Genomic DNA, 22,217 nt, shown 5'->3' with positions numbered 1-22,217 from the left:
GTCCCTATTTCACAGTCCTCAAGTATTGAGTACTTACGGGTGATCTTGTTATCTGGAACTAAATGAAAACATTGACTAAAGTTAACTTTTGGCGAGTAGTGCAGTATAAATATTTGATCTATCTGTCCATCCATCCATCCATTCATCCATCCCTTAACCCAAGGAGCCGGAACCCATCACAGTCTGACACTTGGCCAGAAGAGAGATAAAACAGGTTACCGGTCATTTACTGGGCTAACACACAAAGACAGAGAACCAAACAGCCAGTTTAGAGTCACCAATCAATCTAACTTACTGTAATTGCCTTTGGACTGTGGGATATTTACCTTCCTCAAAGTCATTAAACTTGACTTTATAGGTACCAGTAACGGAGCATTCCAGCGTCACAGATGTACTGTCACAATGCACAAGACTTTTGACTGGTTTCACTCGGATGTCGGGTTTTTCCACTGCTTTGGGCTCTCCCGTCTGTCTGAAATATGACTCTCCAAATTTCAACTTAGATGCATAAAGTCCTGAAATGAAAGACAATTATCATCATCATCATCATCATAGTACAATGTACAAAAATACAAATACAATGGCCTGACGGTAAACACACCACACGTTTTGCTTTAACTGTTTGAATATTGTTGATTATCTCAAAAGATGGTAAGTGTATTCTTAATATTCTGGACAGTAACAAGAATCAGTAGGAATTCTAGTGGTGGACAAGCTAGATCAAATCAAATAAAATTTATTTATATAGCACATTTCATGTACAGACAATTCAAAGTGCTTTACATAAAATAAAAGCATTGCAGCAAGGAGTGTAAGAAGCATTAAAAATACATAAAAGAATATAAAGAGAAAAAAATTAAATAATTTAAATGAATTTAAAAACAAGCAACAGTCTAGATAAGTTAAAATATATTGCATGCATAGACACATGAGAACAGAAATGTCTTTAACCTGGATTTAAAAATGTCTACATTTGGTGAAAGTTTAATCTCCACTGGCAGTTTGTTCCACTTGTTTGCAGCATAACAGCTAAATGCTGCTTTTCCATGTTTAGTCTGGACTCTGGACTGGACCAGCTGGCCTGAGTCCTTGGATCTAAGAGCTCTGCTGGGTTTATATTCTCTGAACATATCACAGATGTATTTTGAGCCTAAACCGTTCTGGGATTTGTAAACCATCAGCAGGCTTTTAAAATCTATTCTGTGACTGACTGGAAGCCAGTGTAAAGATTTCAAAACTGGTGTGATGTGTTACTGGAGAGGAATGCATGGATGAGTTTCTCCTGGTCTTTTTGGGAGCGGAAACCTTTAATTCTGTTGATGTTTCTGAGATGGTAAAAAGCTGCCTTGGTGACAGCTTTGATGTGGCTGCTGAAAGTCAGATCTGAGTCTATCAACACTCCGAGGTTACGAACTTGGTCAGTGATTGTAAGGTCCCGAGTCTCAAGATATTTACCAACGCTGACCCTCTTCTCTTTGCAACCAAACAGAATGATCTCAGTTTTGTCTTCATTTAATTGTAGAAAATTCTCTCTCATCCAGGTGTTTACTTCCTCCAGACACTGACACAGTACGTCTGCTGGGCTGCAGTCGTCCGGTGACAGAGACACATAAAGTTGTGTATCGTCTGCATAACTGTGATAATTGATGTTAAAATTCTGCAATATCTGACCCAAAGGGAGCATATACAAGTTAAACAGAAGAGGTTCAAGAATTGACCCCTGGGGGACTCCACAAGTCATGGCCACTCGCTCAGATTCATAGCTGCCAATTGTAATAAAATAACTCCGGCCTTCTAAGTAGGACCTGAACCAGTTAAGGACCGCTCCAGAAAGTTGTAAAGGAATTTTATTATTCTGTTTACGGCATTGTCAATCTAACGTGTGTATGTAACGTGTGACTAAGCATTGTGTCTTTTAAATGCATCATTACTCTTATCTGTTATCACATGCACATCCTGTGTCAACCTGAGTGATGAACAGTAAGTCACTTTAGTCCTGGTTCTTTGGACTGAAAACACACTCAAGCACACACAAGTGAAGTCATACAGTCTCAGTTTGCTTAATGTGTCCATTCAACAATTCTTCAACATAGCAGTGCAAAGAGCAACTGTGCTGATTGGCTGATGTGGAATGAGCCCTGTTATCAGTTACTGTCAGCCTATATAAGACTGACAGTAAGCCACTCAGTTAGAGATCTCTCCATGTTCAGAAATGAGCATGTTGTATGTTTTTGTGTGTGTAATAAATCTATGAAGACTGCAACGACTTTGTTCAATTCTTCCACCGTGCATTGAAAATTCCTCGACAAAGTCCAACCCAGTTTTCCAGCCTGTGTAACAGGATTCTGTGATCTACAGTATCAAACGCAGCGCTGAGGTCCAACAGAACCAGGACTGGGTTTGACTGTTTAGGAGGATTTGTGAGTTTTTCAACCATAGCAAACAGAGTTCGAGAATTGTTGACATTCTTATTAATCATTTCAGATAAATGCAGCTGTCTGGCCTTGCACAGCTCATTGTTATAACTACGCAGGCTTTCACAGCTTGTACAGCTCATAGTGAATCTGAAGCTTTGTTTTCCTCCATTTACGTTCAGCTCTCCTGCATTCTCTTTTCAGGTTTTTGACCGTAGTGGTGTTTCTCCATGGGGTTTTCTGCTTGATCAAGGTGCTCTTGATTCTTATCGGAGCAACAGCTTCCATTACATAAAAAATTTTCAAGTTAAAATGATCCAGCATTCCTTCAACCGACTCTGCGCTCATTATTGGTAACATAGCTATGGCCTTCCTAAACTGAGCACTTGTTTTCTCATTGATGTACCTCTTCTTAACTGAGAAGCTGGTTGTTTGAACATTTTGAGTAATATGTAAATCAAATAAAATACAAAAATGGTCAGACAAGGCCAAATCAATAACCACAACAGAAGAAATATCAACACCTTTACAAATGACCAGGTCCAGAATGTGACCTCGAAAGTGGGTAGGTTCTGTTATATGTTGCCACAAACCAAACATGTCCAGCACAGAAGAAAATTCTTTGGCAGGACCATCCGTTATATTATCTATGTGAATGTTAAAATCCCCGGTCAAGATAAAATGGTTCAAATCAGTCGAAATAACAGACAATAATTCAGAAAAATCATCAATAAAACTTGCACAGTATCCTGGAGATCTGTAAATGATTAAGAACAGGATTTTAGGAACACCCTTTAAAATAAAACTCAGATATTCAAAAGAAGTGAAATCACCAAATGAGATCTCTTTACACTGGTATCTGGTATCTCTTTACACTGGTATCTTTAAATAAGGCAGCTTCAACCCCACCTTTATTACCATTTCGGCATTTATCCATAAAACTAAAGTTTGGGGGGGCTGCTTCATTAACAACAGTCGCACTTGTGCTCTCTGTTAACCATGTTTCTGTCAGAAAAAAGAAAATCTAAATTGTGTGAAATTATGAAGTCATTAACTAACAGTGACTTGTTGGACAGTGATCTAATATTAAGTAAGGCTAGCTTTGTGGAGTTTACACTGGTCTCTGATGTATTCTGAGTTGAACGTGGTACCGTTAACAGATTAGATAGATTCACCCAGCAGGTTGACTGTTTTCGATTCCTTCTTTTACTAACTAAAACAGGAATCCTATTGGGTCCCAGCTTGTTCTCAGAACAGCTGTCAGAAATCAGACTTCTATAGCAGGGACCCTGAACACATCATGGCATGGTATCCATAGATAGTTAATTCAATTCAATTCAATTCAATTCAATTCAAAATACTTTATTTATCCCAGAGGGAAATTAAATGTTGATGTAGCTAAATTAAATCAAAGAGTTATTATAGATGCTGATGGCTGTGGGCAGGAAAGATTTCCTGTAGCGGTCCGTTTTGCATCCAAACTGAAGAAGCCTTTGACTGAAGAGACTCTGTTTTCTGATAACAGTCTCATGGAGAGGATGTTCAGGGTTGTCCATAATTCATAACTGATACATAACTTGATCAGTGCAGCAGTGGAACAGCGTATTACTCAAATTGCAACAGAGATTCGAGATTTTGTCTTTACTGCAACAAGGTCAATAGTTCAGCCGCTAGTTTGTACAAAAAATAAATAAATATATTTTTACAACAGATAGTACATTGTATCTATCTATATCTATTTTGGGGCATTGCGTCAGAATAAACCATGGTTGCAATGGCAAACCAATTAGGTCAGACCTCAAATAAAAGTCTCAAGCAACATGTCCATTTTAGATGTGTGTATTTTGGGAAGGAAACTATGTACCATAACATACTCCATTTATTTCTTACCTTTATCACCTGTAAAAAAACTCTTCACAGTTAATTTCGATTGTCCATTTTCTTTCAAAACATTTTGTTGCGTATCGCGAACTATGGGTTTGCTATCACGTGTCCACTCAGCTTCCCATTCTTAACCTAAATTCTTTGGTGGAGGTCCACACTTCACAATCATAGTTTGTCCAAAGAAAAAAGTTTCTTTTGGATAAAATTCTAAAGTCCCGCCTTTATGAGAAGGACACAAAAGTCATGAAATTATTACAGAATGTTTCTGACACAAAGATCAGGTATGTCTGAGTATGGCAACACAATTGTGACTATTTAGAAAGCGCAAAAAATTTATTAGACTGTCTTACCTTCATATGTCATTGAGTAGCTTTTAGCCAGCTCACCAAATATCCCAGTTTTTACATTTTCAATTTCTTCAGCATTGATAAAAGGAGCTTCAACTTCATACTGAGCAATTGTGCTTCCACTCCTGCAATACAGAATAGAATCCAAATGAAAACTCCATCACTAGGAGACATAATATTTAGAAGCATATCATATCTGCTCAAGAGCATCATTGTTAATCATCATTAACCAATTACTTAAAGAATCTATTAGAACAATAATGATCAAATTATTACAATTCTTCATTGTCATCTCACATGGTATTTACAAAAATACACAGTCCAAAATTAAATGTTGTTTCTCACCAGCTTCTGACAGTGCAAATAACAGCAAAAATAAAATAGAAAGAAACTAAAAGTTGTTATTTACTTAAAATCAAAACACAATGACTTAAAGTAACTAAAGTAATACATTGTCAGTACAGAACATAGAACATAGACACACTCTTGAGCAGCAGCCCTGTGTTTATATGTAGAGAAAATTCATATAAATACATATCTATATATTGTAGTGCTCTCAACACTGACGGCATAATTCACTTTCTTATATGTGTTCTGTTATCTGTTATGTTGTTGGTTCATCGTCTTTAATGTTATGATGCATTTAATAGTTGCGGTCTCTTTAAGAGATCCGGTGACGTTTCATGATAACAGCTGTTCTGTTGATGCGCGAGCTGTCAGTTGGAACTGTCAGTTTTTGTCAGTTGGAACTGTCAGTTTTTGTCAGTTGGAACTGTGAGTTTTTGTCAGTTAATAAACGTGACTCACAGAGTCTTAATGTGAGAAGTTTTCGGCTCATCTTTTCGCCTAAAGGCAACTTCCACACTGGTGACCCCGACGTTTGTTTACTGGACGTATCCAGATCGCCATGACCGCAAACGCTGTGTCTCTCAAGCTCCCCGAATTCTGGGAATCGTCTTCTTCTGCCTGGTTCGCTCAGACTGAGGCACAGTTTGCCTTGCGTCAGATAACGGCCGACGAAACGAAATACCACTATGTGGTATCTGCTCTCGGAAGTTCTACGGCATCGAGAGTAGTGAGCCTTCTTAAACGTTCTCCTCTGACGAGAAAGTATGAAACTCTGAAAGAATACTTACTGAAAACATTCAAACTATCTGACACAGAGAGGGCTAGCAGGCTTTTCTCTCTTCAAGGGCTCGGTGACAGCAAGCCCTCAGAGCTAATGGACCGAATGCTCGATCTGCTCGGTGACAACAAGCCAGATTTCCTTTTCCTCCACCTTTTCCTGCGCCAACTGCCTGCTCATGTGAGAGCTGCTTTGGCCAACACTGCCAGAGCTGATTGTAGAGAACTGGCTGCTGAGGCTGACAAGTGTTTCCTGGCTAGTCAACAGCTCTGCGCAGCTGCCCTTCTTCCTGCTGGTGCTGTTGCTGTATCAGAAATATCTGATGATCACATGCTCATCGCAGCAGCAGCCCCGCGTCGGCAGCAGTCTTCAGGTGTGTGCTACTACCATGCCAGGTTTGGCCCCAAGGCCAAACGATGCCGCTCTCCATGCAACTTCAGTGGAGCGGGAAACGCCAAGGCCGGCGCTCACTAGTGGCCGTGAGCGTCGGCCATGCCGGCGGGCTGCTCTTCATCCACGACTCCATCTCCGGCCGGCGATTCCTCTGCGACACAAGGGCACAGCGGAGTCTACTTCCTGCTTCACAGGTGGACGTGGTGGCTGACACCCACGGCCCCCCCATGGAAGCCGCCAATGGAAGCCCTATCCGTACATACGGCACAAGGCATGTTGAACTGTGTTTTGACGGCCAATGCTTCGGCTGGGACTTTGTGACTGCCAAAGTCGCTGTTCCCCTCTTAGGATCAGATTTTTTGTGTGCATTTGGACTGTTAGTGGACGTTAAAAATCAGCGCTTGATCGACGCCGTCACTTTCTGTTCTTATGCCTGCGCGCTCAGCGACTCTGGTGCAGAACACCTCTCCAGCCTGCTCTCTGTCACGGACAGTTTCCAACGGCTGCTCGCCGAGTTTCCAGCACTCACCCAGCCCACTTTCTCCTCTTCTACAGCCAAGCACGGTGTAGAGCACCACATCGACACCACTGGCCCACCTGTGTACGCCCGCGCTCGACGCCTCGAGCCGAACAAGCTTGCCGTAGCCAAGACAGAGTTCGAGTCCATGGAGCGCCTGGGGATTGTTCGACGCTCCAACAGTCCTTGGGCCTCTCCCCTACACCTCGTCCCCAAACCAGGGGGGGGCTGGCGTCCTTGCGGGGACTACCGACGGCTCAACGACGCGACAACGCCTGACCGCTACCCAGTGCCGCACATCCAGGATTTTTCAGCACACCTGGCTGGTAAGGTCATGTTTTCGAAGGTGGACCTGATCAGAGGAAACCATCAAGTGCCCGTACACCCTCGCGACATTCCAAAAACAGCTGTAATCACACCGTTTGGTTTGTTTGAGTTCCTGCGCACACCATTTGGGCTCAAAAATGCTGCTCAAACATTCCAGCGTCTCATGGACTCTGTGTTACGGGATCTGCCTTTTCTGTTTGTGTACCTTGACGATATCCTCGTGGCCAGTTCATCACCTCCAGAGCACCTTTCGCACCTTCGCACTCTGTTCGAGCGACTTACCGAGCACGGGCTCATCATCAATCCAGCCAAGTGCGAGTTCGGTCGGTCCACCATAGACTTTCTGGGGCACAGAGTCATGAAGGACGGGGTTGTTCCCCTTCCGTCAAAAGTGGAGGCCATCACCACTTTTCCACGCCCAGTCACTGTCAGAGCCTTACAGGAGTTCCTTGGCATGGTTAACTTTTACCACTGTTTTCTCCCCAGGGCTGCCCAAACTATGCATTCCCTGTACGAGGCTCTGAAAGGTGCCAAGCCTAAGCACACTGTGGACTGGAACCCGGAAAGAGACAAGGCTCTTGTGGACGCTAAGACAGCCCTGGCTAAGGCTGCCATGTTGGCCCATCCCGCCTCCTCTGCCCCAATCACACTTACCACGGACGCCTCGGACTACGCGGTCGGTGCGGTTTACGAGCAGTGGGTGGGTAATGCTTGGCAGCCTCTCGCCTTTTTCACCAGGCAGTTACGTCCCAGTGAACGGAAGTATAGCACTTTCGACCGGGAGCTACTTGGAGTGTACCTCGCCATCCGACACTTTCGTTCACTGCTGGAAGGACGCCAGTTCACCGTTTTTGTGGACCACAAGCCTCTGACCTTCGCCATGTCCAAAGTCACTCAGCCATGGTCCGGCAGGCAACAGCGGCAGCTGACTTACATCTCAGAGTTCACGACGGACATTGCACACCTTTCTGGGAAGCACAACCAGGTTGCTGACTGCCTCTCCCGTGCTGTTGCGGGGGCGGTCCACCTCGGTTTGGACTACGGCAGCATGGCAACGGAGCAGGCCACAGACCCGGACGTGCAGGCTTGCCGTTCATCCGCTACTGGGCTGCAGCTTCAGGATGTGGCATTCGACGACGCTGGCACCACTCTGCTTTGCGACATCTCTATGGGCTCCCCTAGGCCTGTTGTGCCTGCGAAGTGGAGGCGGCCTGTTTTCGACGCCATCCATAGCCTCTCACACCCCGGAACCAAGGCCTCACAACGGCTGGTGGCAGCAAAGTTTGTGTGGCACGGACTTAAAAAGGACGTGAGGGACTGGGCGAACACCTGTGTAGAGTGCCAACGTGCCAAAGTACACCGCCGCACCAAAGCGCCACTGGAACAATTTCAAGTGCCTGAACGACGTTTCGACCACGTCAACATCGACCTAGTTGGCCCACTTCCACCCTCGCAGGGTTACACTCATGTACTCACTATGGTCGACAGGACCACACGGTGGGCAGAGGCTGTTCCACTGTCATCCATAACATCAGCGGACGTGGCACGGGCATTTATTGGCACCTGGGTGTCCCGTTTTGGCGCCCCTTCAGACATCTCCTCAGACCGTGGCACACAGTTTACTTCCGAGCTTTGGAACGCTGTCGCAGGGAGCTTGGGAGTTAAACTCCACCGCACCACGGCCTACCACCCCCAGAGCAATGGCCTCTGTGAACGATTTCACAGGTCCATGAAAGCCTCCCTGCGTGCCAGCCTGAAGGACAGTTCCTGGGCTGACAAGCTCCCATGGGTCATGCTGGGCATCAGGACAGCGCCGAAGGAAGACCTCCAGGCCTCCTCCGCAGAGCTGGTCTACGGTCAGCCACTGCGGGTCCCTGGGGATTTCGTCCCCAGCACCACGACCCCTTGGTCAGCCACACTCCAGCGCTCCAGCCTGTTAGACAATGCCAAGCTGTTTGCTCCACTTGCTACCTCCTGCCATGGTCTACCAAACTCTAACGTCCCCAGTGGCCTACAGTCTGCTGGGTATGTTTTCATTCGTGTGGATGGGCACCGCGGACCTCTCCGTCCGCCTTACGAGGGCCCTTTCCATGTTGTGGAAACTGGGGACAAGCACTTTGTGGTGGACATTGGGGGCAAACCGGAGTGTATTTCTGTGGAAAGCCTTAAACCAGCTCACCTTGATCTGGCCAGGCCAGTTGAGTTGGCGCAGCCCCCAAAACGGGGACGGCCTCTGACTAGGCCCCCCCTTTCCGTTCCTCCTGCCCCTCGACCATGCCGCAGGGGAGCCCCACAGACAGCCACTGAGGGGGCGGTTCCGCACTCTCAAATTCGGCGGAGCCGCACTGGACGTTTGATTCGCCCCCCACGCCGTTGATTTTTTTTTATCAGGTTTTCTGTTAGAGTAAATTCTGGGGGGGCATGTGTAGTGCTCTCAACACTGACGGCATAATTCACTTTCTTATATGTGTTCTGTTATCTGTTATGTTGTTGGTTCATCGTCTTTAATGTTATGATGCATTTAATAGTTGCGGTCTCTTTAAGAGATCTGGTGACGTTTCATGATAACAGCTGTTCTGTTGATGCGCGAGCTGTCAGTTGGAACTGTCAGTTTTTGTCAGTTGGAACTGTGAGTTTTTGTCAGTTAATAAACGCGACTCACAGAGTCTTAATGTGAGAAGTTTTCGGCTCATCTTTTCGCCAAAAGGCAACTTCCACAATATATAGATATATATATATATATATATATATATCTATATATATATATATGTATAGATATGTATGTCCATTTTCTGTTCCCGCACAAATAGATAGATAGATACGTATAATCTAAGTAAAAAATTACTTAAAGAGTAAAATCAAAAGACTTAGCTCACCGGATATTCTGAAGCTTTACTGACTGTAGATTTCTAATGTGCTCCCGACATTTACTTTCAATCTGTTTGAAAAACAGACACAGAAATAGTAGTATAATAATTACATACTGTACATTCAGTGAAACAGTGTATTAAAAATAAAATATACTGACAGAAATGAATTAGGACTTACAACTTCTTTAATGGCTTTGTACAATGGATCGCTTGGAGTATTGTAGGACTCCTTGAAAGGCAAGTTCATGACATGGTCCAACTTTTGTTTCCTACCAGGCGTTGGTGTTGTTGCTGTTGTTGTCATAGTCATTGGCAAAGTGGTTGTTGGCTTTGATGTTATGTTTTGCATTGTTGTTGTTATTGATGTAGTTGATGTCACTGTACGATAAAATAAGATCAATCAAAATAAAATTAAGTAAAATAAAATAAAATAAAACTAAATAAAATAAACGGTTTAAAGCCAGTAATTATTCTTTAGTTTAGCAACTCCACAGTGAAGAAAAGAAAAGGAAATATTTTCCAACCAGGCGTTGTTGTTGCTGTTGTTGTCGTAGTCATTGGCAGAGTGGTTGTCAGCTTTGATGTTATGTTTTGCATTGTTGTCATTATTGATGTAGTTGATGTCACTGTAAGATAAAATAAGATAAATCAAAATGAAATTAAAGAAAAGAAAAGAAAACTAAATAAAATAAATGGTTTAAAGCCAGTTATTATTCTTTAGTTTAGCAACTCCACAGTGAAGAAAAGAAAAGTAAACATTTTCCTACCAGGCGTTGTTGTTGTTGCTGTTGTTGTCGTAGTCATTGGCAGAGTGGTTGTCAGCTTTGATGTTATGTTTTGCATTGTTGTCATTATTGATGTAGTTGATGTCACTGTAAGATAAAATAAGATAAATCAAAATTAAATGAAAGAAAAGAAAACTAAATAAAATAAACGGTTTAAAGCCAGTAATTATTCTTTAGCCACAGTGAAGAAAAGAAAAGGAAATATTTTTCCTACAAGGCGTTGGTGTTGTTGGTGTTGTTGGTGTTGTTATCGAAGTCATTGGCAGTGTGGTTGTAATCACTGATGTAGTTGGGGTCACTGCAAAATAAGATAAAAGAGATAAAATGAGGATTGTTCAAAATCAATAAATATTCTTAAAATGAGCAACTACACAATATAGAAAACCCCCCAGAAAATAACATTATTCCTACCACGAGTTGATGGTGAACATGGAGCAATACCTATGGAGCAACAATAAAGATCAAGATATTACCATTTCTACTAAAACAATTTTACCTAATGCGTTGAAGCTTTTATTTCCATAGCTACAAAATAGTAATGTTTACTTGTGATTGGTTGACAGAACTCTCCATCAACAGGAAGATAATTTATACACCCACAGGTTTGTTTGCTTGCATTACTACATTCACCGTAGTTGGCACACTTGTCACATGACCAAGCAAACTGATCCTCACAGTGACATTGCATTCCTCCAGTTGAGTTTGGATAGCATGCTTTTAAAGACATTTTAAAATATAAAAAAAAATTTTTTATGATCAGTATTCAGTTTAATAAAGGAGATGGACCAGCAAGTAAACCATGACATACTTACCTGCGGTGAAGTTTAAGTCCATCACTTTTAAATATTGGTTGTCGGGGAAGGAGGAATTTTGCAGAGCATTTCTAGTGAAATCTAATGACACGCTGGAAACTGGAATGCGCAACTCAAGAACTACGACAGTGTCCAAAGGATCTGTTGAGGTGAACAGGAGTGACTCCATCATCTTTTGATCACAATCACATGAAACCACATGAGCAGAAACATTATATCAGAATCCGTTTTCCATAATTCTTACCCACTCTATTCCCACAATACTGGCATTGTTTACTGCACAAATCCCCTTTGGTAATGTTTATCATAATGTAACATATTTGTATGAAGTTGAAGTTATAATCTACATGTTCAAGTTGCATGAACCTTCAGGCAAACATTAAAAAGGCCAAGTTGTTATGACAGATACTCTAACACCTTCACATTGCAAGTACCAGCCTCCAGAAGCACACCAAACAGACATTCATCCGAAACATTTAATTAATCATACCAGTTGGCGGTAGAGTAGAGAAGGTTGGCATGACTGCTGTCACTGTTGAAATAACTGTAAATAAAAAAAACAGGAGTATCTTTTTTCCCTGCAGTTTTTCACCTTTTTCCCATTCAGAACGAGCTACAACTCATGGTAACAGATTATGCAAACCTAACTTGCTTGCTGGTAGTCTTATTCTTCAACAAACTATTCTACATATGGACACCAAACAATACAGTTTTAATTGCCAATTGAAAAGCTACTACAAAAAAGCAAATTACAATACATTACCAATAATAATATGAATGGTGACAAGGCAAGGCAAGGCATCTTTATTCATATAGCACATTTCATACCACAGGCAACTCAATGCTTGTGGTATGCAATCTCCTGCAGTACTATAATCAACTGCAGGAGATTGCAGGACATTATTACAAATCATCCAAAGATTTAAAAAAACAAAACAAACAAACAAAACAAATGTGAGGCTTCCAGGCTCTATGAGAGATTATTGCCCCAGGACTTGGAGCTTGCCCAGTACTTGTGATGTCACTCTGATGACATGGATATCTTATTCAAGGACTGGGTTCTGATTAAGTGAACAGGAGCAAAACTGCATCATCAGGCCATACTATTACAAGAGATACTCTGATAGCTGTTCAGTCTTTGCAGGGGTTCACAGAGCAAGTGGCAATAGTCAGAGTCTTAGACACAGACCTTCATCTTTAACATTTTACAAGTCATACCAGTTGGTGTTGGAGAAGATGCTGCTGTTGTGTTTGGCAAAGCTGTTACTGTGGTCGTCATCACTGTAAATAAAACAATCAGCCTTATAAGCATGAAAAAGGATTTAGATAAAAAGTTAAATAGCTACAGGGGTTATTCCAGAAAGTAAGTTTTGGAGAAACTCTTGGTTTGTTTCCTCTGATAAATGACCAATAATTTGTTATGCTGTGATCAGTCAGGAAAAGGGAGCCTTTTTGATGAGAATGATTGTGGTTGGAAATTAGTTTTTAAGATTCTACTTCTGGAGTAAAAATAAGTTTTAGGGGCATTTTGATTGTGTTTCACACACATTTATGAATTCAAAATCATTTTTGAACTGAGACCTTTCCAGTTGGAAAAATCTCAAAATAAATATTATTGGTTTGGACTGCACTTTTAATTATAGGTCCATAACCCAATGTATTCAATTTATTCAATTCATATTTTCATTTTCATTTTCATTTGTGTGAAATGTATTTTCTGCTACCAGGTTACGACTAATAAACAAGTTATAATTCCAATGTAGTATAGTCAAAAGATCCAGTAGGATTCCAGCTATGGATTATGCTGAATAAAATGTAACAGCACTTTCTTATTGACCCCTATCTAATCTCTCTCAAATATACATTGGCATACATTTATATTTGTAGATCATTTGTATAGAAATGGAGCTGCTATCAGTGCACTTGTTGCCAGTGGTGAATCACAGTATTGGAGCCCCAGTAATGATTGCATTTTTCAAAACACGTTTGAATGTTTAATTCAGAGTCAACATAGAATTCGCTCAACTAACTCCATTCAGCTGTTCTGAAACAAAAAAATATTTACTAACCGTATTTGTTGAATTGTAAAAATAAGCTAAATGTTTTTCATACCAGGAGGTGGTGTGGGACATAAAGAGACATCTGTGGAGCAACAAACAGAACAGAATTATTTAATTTGGTGGTCAGAAACCAAACACCCTTCAATTATAGTTAGCATCAGAGTATTGAGACATAACTGTTATCTGTGTATTAACACAGTTTGCAATAGAGTTTTAGATTCTATTCCAAACTCTATTGGGTAGCTGTAGGTCAAGAGGAAGATCAGTTGTCTGCCAACCAGAGGGTCAGCAATTCTACTCCCAGCTTACCTGGACCATATGTCAAATTGTCTTTGGGCAAGACATACGGTGGTTCCAATGTGTCAATCGGTGTTTCAGTGTGTCATAAAGAAAAAAGCACTGTGTAGCCTATAACATTATAACTAGACGAGAAACGTGCAATATAAGTACAGTCCATTACTCTTTTTTTTTCTCATCAATATACAGTCACTTCTCCAGAGTGCTGAAGATCTCATGCTCAAAAGTTTTAAAATCAACAAGTCAAATTTCATATACATTGTGATGATATACCACTGAATGACTGAGACCCCAACATACTGTATGGGTAACTGCGCTTAAGAGACATATTTTTATACAGGATTTTTTTGCCTTATGTGCACTTAAGAAGGATTGTAGAAGCATTCCTAGAACACAGATCAAGGACATCACATTTCTCTTACCAACTGAAATATAACAGAGGAAATGCAGAGACTCAAAAATTCTTGCTAATTACTTATAACTTGCCTGTGTTACTTATAACCAGAAACAAAAATTCTATTGGAATCACCACATTGAATATGATATATATATATATATATATATATATATATATATTAGGGCTGTGACTCGATTAAAATTTTTAATCGAGTTAACTACAGGCTTTGAAATTAATTAATCGAAATTAATCGCATTTTAATCGCATATACTTTATCCTTTAGAAAATTAACATTTTCAACAATATTTCAACAAACACGTGTTACCAATAATGGGATCACAGGCTCCATGGCTAATGCAGTTGTTATAAGACCAAGCAAAGCTCTCCTCACATGTGCACTGGTATACTGTCATGTTTGATGAACATACTATGGAGAAATACAGAACCAAACAATTATCAATTTTTAATGATTATGTCTGCAGGTAATGTCAGAATATGCAATACTAACCTATAGCAAACAGTGGAGTGATAAAATATAAGAATGTTATACCTGTTGTGGTGTCAATGCTGGTAATTTCAGCAGTGCTGTTGATCAGTATGGGTAGGCTGAGTGAGTTTAAAAGCACTCTGAGACTCTCCAGTTCAGAGAGGCTTATAACAACTTGGAGCTCGTACTCAGTGGCATTTGCAAGTGCTAGAATTGGAAAAACATAATGAGATACTGCATCACTGTTGAACTGATAATCCTTCCTTAAATAACAAGGATAGGATAGATCTAGTAAGAGAATGTCAAAGTTCTTTGCAATGACTCACTTGCTCTTTTTTCTCTGCCATGAAGACTAGAGGTTTTGATACCAATCAGTTCCTGGAATAATTAATAGATGAGTTCAACTCTGCATTCTAGCTACAAAGAGCAATATCTACAACCATTTACCAGTTTATAAATAGACAAGTGCTATGTGTACTATAGCAGTTCTTAGAGTATGTTTTGTGATGTGGCCAAATCACAACCCTTTTAGTTTCACATTGTAAGCACTACAACCTTTTATATTAAGTCTTAATCTTACCTCAAAGAAGACAGTCAAAGACGTTCTGTATCCCTGCTTCTCAAGACTGTAGCATACAACCAGAAGAATAACGGCAAACTGTACTGCCTTTGGTAATGCCATCCTGACTACAGAGAGGAAATAATGAACATCATAAACTAAGTTAGATAACATGTATACATTCATGTAATGTGGGAATAAACTGTGTAGACAGTAGATTCTAAAAGATAGAATTGATGCTTGAGGTGTTATGTAAGGCTGTACTAGATCATTATCTTTGTTCAAAACGCTACCAGGAAGCTCACAATGAAAGAATGCAATAACTTTCTGATGAGTGAAAACCTGAGGTTGATGGTACTGTTCAAATTCATTCCATTGACTTCACCTGTTTTTGGAATTTCCTCGATTGGCTTTTGGTTTCAGTTGACTGGAGAGCCTTGGTAAGCTCCACTGACTACAGATAAGGCTAATGCCCAATACAATAATGGCCAGCTAGAAAGATTTAGATAAATAGTTCCACATTTATGGAATACAACCTGGATGAGTAGGACAAACCTGAATCGTAAAAAGTCCTTGTCTTATGGAAGGTAACTGTGTGTTGGCACACTTTATAGGGACCTTAATGGCCCTAACTATCAAATAAAGTTGCCTCCGGCATTCTTCTTCTCCACTGGCTAAATATGGAAAAAGTGTATTCCACATTGTTATCTGTCATGCTGGCTCATTAGCTGTGCTTTAAAAACCTGCCCACAGTCTTAATCAAAAACCTAATCAAAGAAACTGAGAAACTTTTAGAACCGAGGGAATGAATGACAACAAGGAAGTACAAAAACAATAGCTGATACATGAAACCCCACCCCTTCCAGCCTCCTTATAATGACCCTGTATTTTCTTCATAAATTACCACTTTATTGTTAGGGTTGCAGTCTTTGCTGTCATTGTCTAATAATTGCCTGCTGTGTGCAACAAAAGATACTTTGTGTGCCACAGATGCCAGTGCCTTTGACAGATAGGCGGTAATTTGATGCCCCTGGGATGATGACAATGATAAATTGTTCAAAATCAAGGGAGGGGGGTGGTCGGTGGCATAGTGGTAACCCAGCAGCCGCCCCATGTACAGAGGCTACAGTCCTCACTGCAGCTGGCCCCGGTTCGAGTCCCAGACCGAACGGCCCTTTGCTGCATGTCTTCCCCCTCTCTCAGCCCCCTGCTTCCTGTCTCTCTTCAACTGTCCTATCCATTAAAAGCATAAAAAGCCCCCAAAAATATTTAAAAAAAATCAAGGGAGGAATAAAACCACCTTAATTCAGAGAGTTCCTTTTAAATCATTTGTTCTGAAGTGCAGCAACGTCCGACTGGTGACACGTCATCTCCACAACATTCTGCCGAAGTTTACAGCCACAACAATACAAGACAGCATCAGTACAAGTCTCTTCTTAAGTGGACCAGTTTAATCCCAGACTTAAACCAAGCAACTAACCCATTGAGGAAAGACCTGAAGATGACGGTTCACAGACAGATCAAGACTTTTTAATAGATTCATAAGGGTATAAAACAAGGGAAGATTCACAATAAGATATGTTTTTCATTGATTTAAGATCTAAACACTGACGACATTCATCAGCAAAAGTGTTGATGACTCAGTAACCACAATAATAATGGCCTGAAAGAATGGAGAGCCATAAAAGAAGCCTTTAGGTAAGTTGACAGGGAAGCATAGAGCGCTATCAGAGTGAGACTGAAAGACATCAAGGAAGTGTTTCAGGTCTGAAAAAAACCTTTGGTGTGTAAACTGCAGTTCCTGTACTTCATGTTTTCCAAGCAATGGGGCCTGTGTCAGTTTTGAGGCACTCTGCTTTCACAGTCAATACTGCTGTCTGTAAAGTGCATGCTTAGTTGATAAAAGTCCACTAGACTAGACTGCATATTAGTGTATCCTAGTGATTGGTAAATTGAATCCTGAAGCTGAGATGACACAAAGGAATAAATTTAGTATTTATCTTAATTTCTTTCTCTTATCATCCATGCTGCTTTAACCTGTACAGCACTTTGGTCAGCCCCGGTTGTTTTTAAATGCGCTCTATAGATAAAAGTTGAGTTGAGTCAGTTAAATCATCATGTTTGCTGACTGAAATCTTTTTCACTGAATCTCAATTAATGAGATACTATCACTCTCCCAACTCAGGCAATTTTAACAGTTTACCCCTTCAGTTTATCATCTCAACACTGCATTCTTTTTAAATGATATATTCAGCATTTCCTGGTTAACTGCACTTGTTTGAAACTCTTCTTCCCCGTGACCTTTGTGAAACCGGTTTTTGAAAAGTGTTAAAACTTTTTTTATTTTGTCATACAGTCACACAGTGCACATGACTTAAAAATAAATACTGCTGTTAAAAATTTATTTCAAAGTAAACATTCAACCTAGGGTATTTGTGGATTCCTAAGAAGTCTCTGATGTTAAATGTACAAAGTCATAAATTCCTCAATTGTCATTTTATTTTGAGATGTCTTCACCGACGAGGAATCAAACCAAGCCATATGATTAACACTATAATTTTTACAAGTTGCTCTTCCGGATTAGTCCAGTCCAATTTTGAATGCCTTTTCTTTTTTGTGTTTGGCCCCTTGCTCCACATTTCACTTTTTTTCCCAACGTTAATAGGATACAGATCATATAAAAATTATATTAGAGATGACAGATATGGATCTCCAGGATGGATACATACATACTATTCTATACAAATATATTTTGCAAAGATTTGATTGAGACACAAACAGGTTTTTGTATCTTGTAAGATGTAACAATTTAGTACCATCTCATTGAACCCTTTGTCATATTTAGCTAGGGTGGTGGCAGTAAATAATTTATCTGAGATTTGAAAAAGTCTTAATTTCTTTAATCTTTTTTAATTTCTCCTGGCTATTCCTTGAACCGAGTAAGTCAGTAAGAAAGTAAGACATCTAAGCACTGTGGTTGAATAGTGAATAGTTTTTGAGGGGAAAAAAAGTCCTCATATGGGGACCAGGTTCTAGTTCACGAGACCCAGAATTCTCATAAGATAACGCTGCATCTTATGGTCATAACATATTAGATTTGATTTTTAAAAGTGTGCAGATGCCAAGAATCAACTTTTTATGATAGTTAACTCTTTGTAAGCATTGTTCTAACCGTTAAATTGGAACCTCTTGGACAAACTGGCCCAGGCATGAGTTTATCTTTGTTCACTTCTCACTTCAACAACAAAGCAGAAAGTGAAAGTTCACACTTTGTGAAAATGGGTATTTAAAGATTAATCTTTTTGATAGAAGGATTCGGTTCAGTTCAGCTAAAAAATGGTGACAATGCTCCTCTTCAATAGCACAATTTAATTAAAATTATTGTTCCGATTAAGCGTGGCTCTGTTTCTTTTTTTCTGCACTGATAGATTTTTAAAAAGCTGAATCTCACCTATAATCATATTCTATTTCAAAATAGAATTTACAAGCTAATACAATCTGTGCATCTTTACTGTTGTTTGTTGCTGAGTTAAAATGTTGATGGTCCTTTAGCTTCTTTTAAAAGTTCTGCTCAAAAGAGAAAAAAAATCTCTTTTCCACATCTCAGTTCCTATATCTCATTACAATTACTATTTACCTTCACTAAGTACCATCTTGCCTTTTGTTCATTCTGTACACAAGGTGAAATGTTAAGCCAAAGAAAGAAAGCAATATAATCCGTTCCTGGATAACATGCTCCACAGTTGGACTGAAGGGATAAGTAAAAGTCTATAATATATAATAAGAAAGATTTCAAAATGTATCAAGACCAGTTTACCTCTCCTTGTCTTCTGGCTTCAGTAAAGGCTGTTGTCAGGACGGCATTTTAATGCACTGGAGCCACAGACTAATTTTCATACTCAACTTCCGGATATTTATTGTCTGAGTCACACACTTGTCTGGCCGGTTAAGTGACATGATTCCTGACAAATGCAGATGCACTGGTTTATTCTGCAGCAGAGCAGTTTGATCGGGATGATACTTCTGTTTAAACAGATTTCTTGTTAGGAATCTTTGCTGCTCATCAATCTGCTGAGAGAAAGAAAACATGTTTATAGTGTTTTAGAGTTGATGATTATTCTATCAAAAATGTTTGCTTCTTTAGGATTGCAGATAATCTAAGAAGAAGAATCAGCAGTTGCATCTGGGTAACAACTCCAAAAGTTTACATCTTCATTTATATATTCCTTGTAACATAAAAGCTCTCCCAAATTAATAATGCACTGTAACAAAATGCTGTAAAAAAACGGTGAAAATGGAACAGTATTAAACTGTGTTTTATTAAAACAGTACCATACCATATAATACAATGCATTCTGGGCAATATTTTCTCTTTCACTTGAAATACTGTAATATACTGTGCTGTAGCATTGCACTCTGGGAATGATCTCGGATTTAACGGTTAGAAGTCTCTGCTGTAGCAGAATTTTACCGTATTTCTCGGGCACACATTGACATGTGGAAGCAAACATTTTTCAACGGATATCCAGCTTAATCTGCACTTTCTGATCACATCCCCAGGTAAGTTAAAACTCATTGAATCCGTCTTGCAATGTTCTTTAACATTTTTACATTTTTTTTTAGCTAACTATAACACATTCGACTTGTAATTAGGATTGTTTTAATTCTTCTTCACGTCCATGGTTGGAGAGCTAGCATAAAATAGTTATAGGCTATTTGAAAGGAAAAAGAAAATGTGTAAGGGTTGCTAATGTACCAACCAGTTGGATAAGTTTTCACGAAAGTTAATCAAACATTAACGCAGACATCCCAAGTTCCAAAAACTCATTTCAGGGAGATGACTCAAGGCTGATTCATACTCGGCGCAACCTCGCTCATACTAGCTGGTCGCAAATGGCGCAAACGGTCACGTGACCCAAAATTCCGCCACGCCCCCGTCGCAAGCTAGAAAATCCTCGCGCGGCGCAAGGGCGCGCACACAACTTTTTTTCTGACTTCACGCGCGCTCAACCGGAAACAGCTGACCAAGAAAAAGAAAAAATGAACACTGCAGAGACCGCGGTGACTGAGAGGATGCGCCTCTACAAACATCTGTACAACACGTCTATGAAGTTACACTGGGACAACGTTTGACAAAGTTCGTCTTGTTGCAAAGGACGAACATTCCACCTTCTCTTCTGTTTTTGCCGCAGCCGCTTAGCTCTGAGATACATATACAGTTCTACACCCAGAGTAAATTCATTCCTCATCAGATGTGCCAGCCTCTGCTGACGTGACACCACAGGTGGCATTGTGTATGCTTTCTTCGTGTGCTTTTCAGCTTGTTTCCTCAACAGTGACGCTCGCTGGTCTGGAGAGAACTGCAAATGTGACGCATACTCGGCGCAAACTGCGCTTATGAGCTGAAGGAACTGTGAAGGGGCTGGCGCTTTCGATGACGTCATTAATGGTTCTCGAGCCAGAACAGTTGCGCGTTTGCGCCGAGTATGAATCAGCCTTAAGTCTCCTCCCCCCCCCCCCGTCGCTTTGGAAACCTGTCTGTCCAGAGCGTCGCTTTGGACAGACAGGTTTCACAAGCAACCTCTCCCCACACCCCTCTCTCTCTCGTGCCTGCGCAGTCACACGCGCAAGTTGCACGAGTTATTTTATTGCCTGCACGCTCTCGCTCGCATTGAAAAAAAAAAAAAAAAAAACTCCCTCGAATAGTCTAAAATCCGGGATATTTTATCCGACTCGCGGGCATCCGTCAGTGGCGCAAAAAGCGGGTATGCAGTGTATGCAACGCATAGGGGCGCTGCACTACAGGGGGCGTCAAAACCCTCTCTAGAATTTTTTTTTTTCTAGTAGGCATTTTCTATATTTAACAGCATTAAAACAGGGGAACAGCACTGATTAGGCGCCCCTCTGCTCCTTCACCTCCCCTCCTATCGCTCTCCCTTCCCACACAGGTAGCTGTGAACACGCCCCTAAGAGACGCACTCAGGCGTTTTTCTTTTTTTTTTTTTTTTTTTTAAATCTTGGAGTACCACTCGTGCACTTGACAACAAGATGGAGCGGCAGAAGAAAAAGCTATCCGGGGCGCAAAACAGAAAAAGGAAAAGGGAGAAAGATAAAAATGTTGGCGGGATGAAAAAAAGCCTTTCAATGTGGTTGAAAGATAACAGGTAAGTACCGTCAGTGTGTTAGCAGGACAGTAAATATTCAGGTTAGCTAAAGCTAGCCTAATACGGAATCGTCCCATATTTGGCTATTAAATGTTGCCTCCCCTATTGACGTGATTTGTTTCGTATTTTTATGAATATTTGATACATACGCCTGTCACACACACACATATCCACACACTAAGTGTAAGAATGACCGAAATAAAAGTCAGGAAATATTAACACAGGAAAGCTAAACTGTTGTGGCGGCAGTTCCCAGCTATGTTTCAATGTTTAGCCCTCAGTGCTGCAATTTATTCACTCATATGTACATTTATTATTATTGATTCTTTAATTAAAGATGAGCTGTACACGTTTATGTGTGTATCAGACAAATTAGTCCTCAGTGTCACTATAGCCCTTAGACTAAAAAAGCTTGGTGACCCATGTTACCAACCTTTTTGGCAGAGGGACACTTGAGTAAATGTCTTATTCAATATCACTACAGTGGTGTGTGTTGTGATGTATCTGGTAAGTCAGATCAGATGAAATGTCCAGTCAGTAACTGTTATCCAACAAGGAGATCATTTAAATTAAATTTTAATTTCTATTGTGGTTTGACTGCTGTGTTTTTAAACCTACTTAACACAAAATTAATGTCATTCAGCTGTGAGGATGGACAGAAGGAAGAAAAGATGACAGAGGAAGAATCAGGACAGACTGGGGAAGGCACCAGGTTTGTCTATTGCAGGTGGAAGTGAGGGAACAGCTACTTAATCCCAAGCAATAACGTGTAAACATT

At 40.6% G+C, this 22,217-nt stretch overlaps 1 protein-coding gene across 1 annotated transcript; it reads right to left on the bottom strand.

Moving 5' to 3' along the window:
• Nucleotides 1–226: 226 nt before the first annotated feature.
• Nucleotides 227–19,158, bottom strand: LOC142375137 (uncharacterized). The gene is made up of 13 exons (XM_075459069.1): nucleotides 19,093–19,158; nucleotides 15,297–15,403; nucleotides 15,043–15,094; nucleotides 14,780–14,923; nucleotides 13,588–13,617; nucleotides 12,694–12,756; nucleotides 10,646–10,750; nucleotides 10,403–10,504; nucleotides 10,057–10,256; nucleotides 9,885–9,946; nucleotides 4,649–4,770; nucleotides 327–515; nucleotides 227–234 (listed from the first exon to the last, which is right to left on the bottom strand). The coding sequence occupies exons 2-13, from the start codon at nucleotides 15,396–15,398 to the stop codon at nucleotides 227–229; spliced, it is 1,179 nt and encodes a 392-aa protein (XP_075315184.1). The 5' UTR covers nucleotides 15,399–15,403; nucleotides 19,093–19,158.
• Nucleotides 19,159–22,217: the final 3,059 nt, after the last annotated feature.

The sequence above is a fragment of the Odontesthes bonariensis genome, chromosome 24, assembly GCF_027942865.1.
Source record: "Odontesthes bonariensis isolate fOdoBon6 chromosome 24, fOdoBon6.hap1, whole genome shotgun sequence".
Classification (NCBI taxonomy): Eukaryota; Metazoa; Chordata; class Actinopteri; order Atheriniformes; family Atherinopsidae; genus Odontesthes; species Odontesthes bonariensis.
Note: the sequence above shows the minus strand (reverse complement) of the source record. Positions and strands in the feature narration are given on the sequence as shown.